This window comes from Octodon degus, unplaced genomic scaffold (genome assembly GCF_000260255.1).
Source record: "Octodon degus isolate 3935 unplaced genomic scaffold, OctDeg1.0 scaffold00056, whole genome shotgun sequence".
Classification (NCBI taxonomy): Eukaryota; Metazoa; Chordata; class Mammalia; order Rodentia; family Octodontidae; genus Octodon; species Octodon degus.
The window spans coordinates 12205609-12208056 of NW_004524632.1; the positions used below are offsets into that span (position 1 = coordinate 12205609).

The 2448-nt window shown below is 65.6% G+C and overlaps 1 protein-coding gene across 1 annotated transcript in view; it reads left to right on the forward strand.

The window, feature by feature from the left end:
* The first annotated feature begins 46 nt into the window (after window positions 1–46).
* Adam11 (ADAM metallopeptidase domain 11) overlaps window positions 47–2448 on the forward strand; it is a 12719-nt gene continuing 10317 nt past the window's right edge. The window contains exons 1-2 of the mRNA XM_004633830.2: window positions 47–110; window positions 247–413. Of these exons, the coding sequence (XP_004633887.1) occupies window positions 47–110; window positions 247–413 (231 nt within the window). The remainder of the gene's footprint in view (window positions 111–246; window positions 414–2448) is intronic.

Sequence of the window (2448 nt, forward strand, 5' to 3'; positions counted from 1 at the left end):
CGCGTCCTCCCGCCGCCGCAGCCCGGCCGAGGGTGATGCGCGAAGCATGCGGCGGCTGCGGCGCGGGGCGTTCGCGGCTCTGCTGCTCCTGCCGCTGCTGCCCCCGCCCGGTGAGTGCACTGCGCGCCCGGCCACGCTTCCCGCAGTGTTGGGCGACCGAGGGGCGGGGGCGGGGACCACTGACGCCTTCATCCCCACTGCCGCCCCCGCGTGCCCGGCCGGTCCCAGCCGCCGTGTCTCCCGCAGGGGTCGGGGCTCAGGGTCCCGGCGCCGCTCTGCGCTGGGGGCGCCCGGGGAGCCCCACGGCCGCCGAGGTCACCGAGCCCAGCCGGCTGGTTGGGGGCAGCTCCGGGGGCGAAGTGCGGAGGCAGCAGCTGGACACGCGCGTCCGCCAGGAGCCGCCTGGGGGTCCGGTGAGTGCGGACGGTGTGGGGTGCGGGGACCCCATGCGCTGGTTGCTTCCTCTCCAGAACCCGGCCTTGGCCCAGGGACCTGGCTGCCTGGGCCTCGGTCCCCCTCCCCACGGCCCTGCTCTTGCTGCGGAGGCTGTGATCAAAATGGGCCTGGGCAGGGCGGTGGGGGGCAGGGGATCCCCACAGCAGCCTGCAGCCGCAGTGGGCTTTCTGGAACGGAACCCCGTAGTGCTGGCCCTGCCTCGGTTTCCCCAGCACCAACAGGCTGCTCTGTCCCTATCTTGGCTGAAGGGAGGCCCTTGGGAAATTGCCCCAGGCCCCAAGTTCATCCACACATCCCAGATCTACCTGCCCTCTTCCCTTTCCCATGCCAGGCCCTCCCCACCCCAGAAGAAGGGGAGAAATGAAGGAGATTAATTGCAATTAATAATTAATTAATATCATGTGAATAATAATCACCCAGATGGAATCTTCATTCAGCTCCCCGGGAGCCAGAAGCTGAAAGTTGGCCAGGCCCCCGGGGGTGGCCAGGCTGGTGGCAGAGACCTGGCAGGGATGCAGGTGTCGAGGAGCCTGGGCAGGGGCACTGAAGTCGGGAAGTTCTGGCAGCTGGGAATGGTGGGAGGAGTTCAGGCTGGGCAGGGAGCAGAAGGGAGCCGGGGCTAACGTTACAGACATCTGTCAGACCGGCATCTGGCCCTGCCTAATGCACTTGGTTAAAAGCCCTCCCAGAGGAGGGGGCCGGCTGGTGGGGCCGAGCAGGCAGGAAGGAGCATGCATAATAGATAGACCAGCTCTGGCTGGCCCGCCCGGGACGACTGATGGTCCCCTGCGCTGCAGCGGGCAGGCTGTGGTTAGAGGCTGCCAGGTGCCTGGCAGGCGGGACAGGCCAAGTAGTGACCCTCGCTCTGTGAACTCTGCACCTCCAAGGCCCTGCAAGAACTCAGGTGTCCAGATGGGCAGGACAGGTGTGTGAGACTTGCTCAGGGCCCTATCTTACTGTGTCCCCCACTCCCGCCCCTGTGACTGGACCTGGGGCCAAGCACCTGGCCCCGCTGAGTAGGACTCCAGCAACAGAGCTAGGAGCCCCTCTCTCTGTGGCCACGGCACCACTCAGACTGTGGGCACCTGGGTTGGGGTCAAGGAGTACTTCCCAGCCTGCAAGCCAGCATGGAGGGTGCCGGGGACCCAAGTGACAGGGCCAGTGTCTCCCAGCAGGCTGCTGGCAGAGCCTATGGTCTGGCCCAGCAGGTATGGGTTCAGCAGCAAGACCACAGGTCCCAGGAGGATCTGGGGCACAGGCAGGCTGACCAGTGGATGGGGAACCCTATCTTCTGACCTTGAGCCCAGGATGATGACAGTCTGCACCTCAGGAAGAGGAAGTGAGACGTGGGAGCTTTCAGCTTTCAGGGCCCCTGCCGGGGCGGGCAGTTACCTCCCTTCTGGGTATGAACCCAAGAGCCACTGTGCCCCTCGAACAGATGCAAGGGAGATGCGGGCTGCACAGCTGCTCGGAGCAGGGCTGAGATTCTGGTCTCAGTGGCACTCAGGGCCAGTTACAGGGAGGCCCAACAAGGCCCCTTTGGGTCCTCTGTCTCTGCTCTAGCCTGACTTAGTTCCCCCCTGGTAGCTGGTGGGGAGGAGCTGCGGGGTGAAGGAGGATGCCAGGCACAGCGAGAGCAGCTGCTCCCACATAAGTGGCCTCCGAGGGGCAGAGAAGCCACCACAGTCTGAGGGTCACCTCTCCTGGCCCTCACGAAGCTGCCATGTGGGACCAAGGAACAGGCAGGATGTGGAGAGCACGGAGAGGGCCCAGGTGCAGGCCCAGGCCCACTGAGAGCCTAGGCCTCACTGTCTTGGCTTCACCTGGGACAGGGGCAGGGGCCAGGGCCATGGCCAGCTCGTCCAGGGCGGCTGGGCACTGAGGGTGGAAAGGCTGCCCACTGTGCCCAAGTGGGTTCACCCACTGCTGCTCCAGCCTGAGGTAGAGGTGTGCCCAGAACCCCAGAGGGCCCAGGAAGAACCCCAGAGGGCC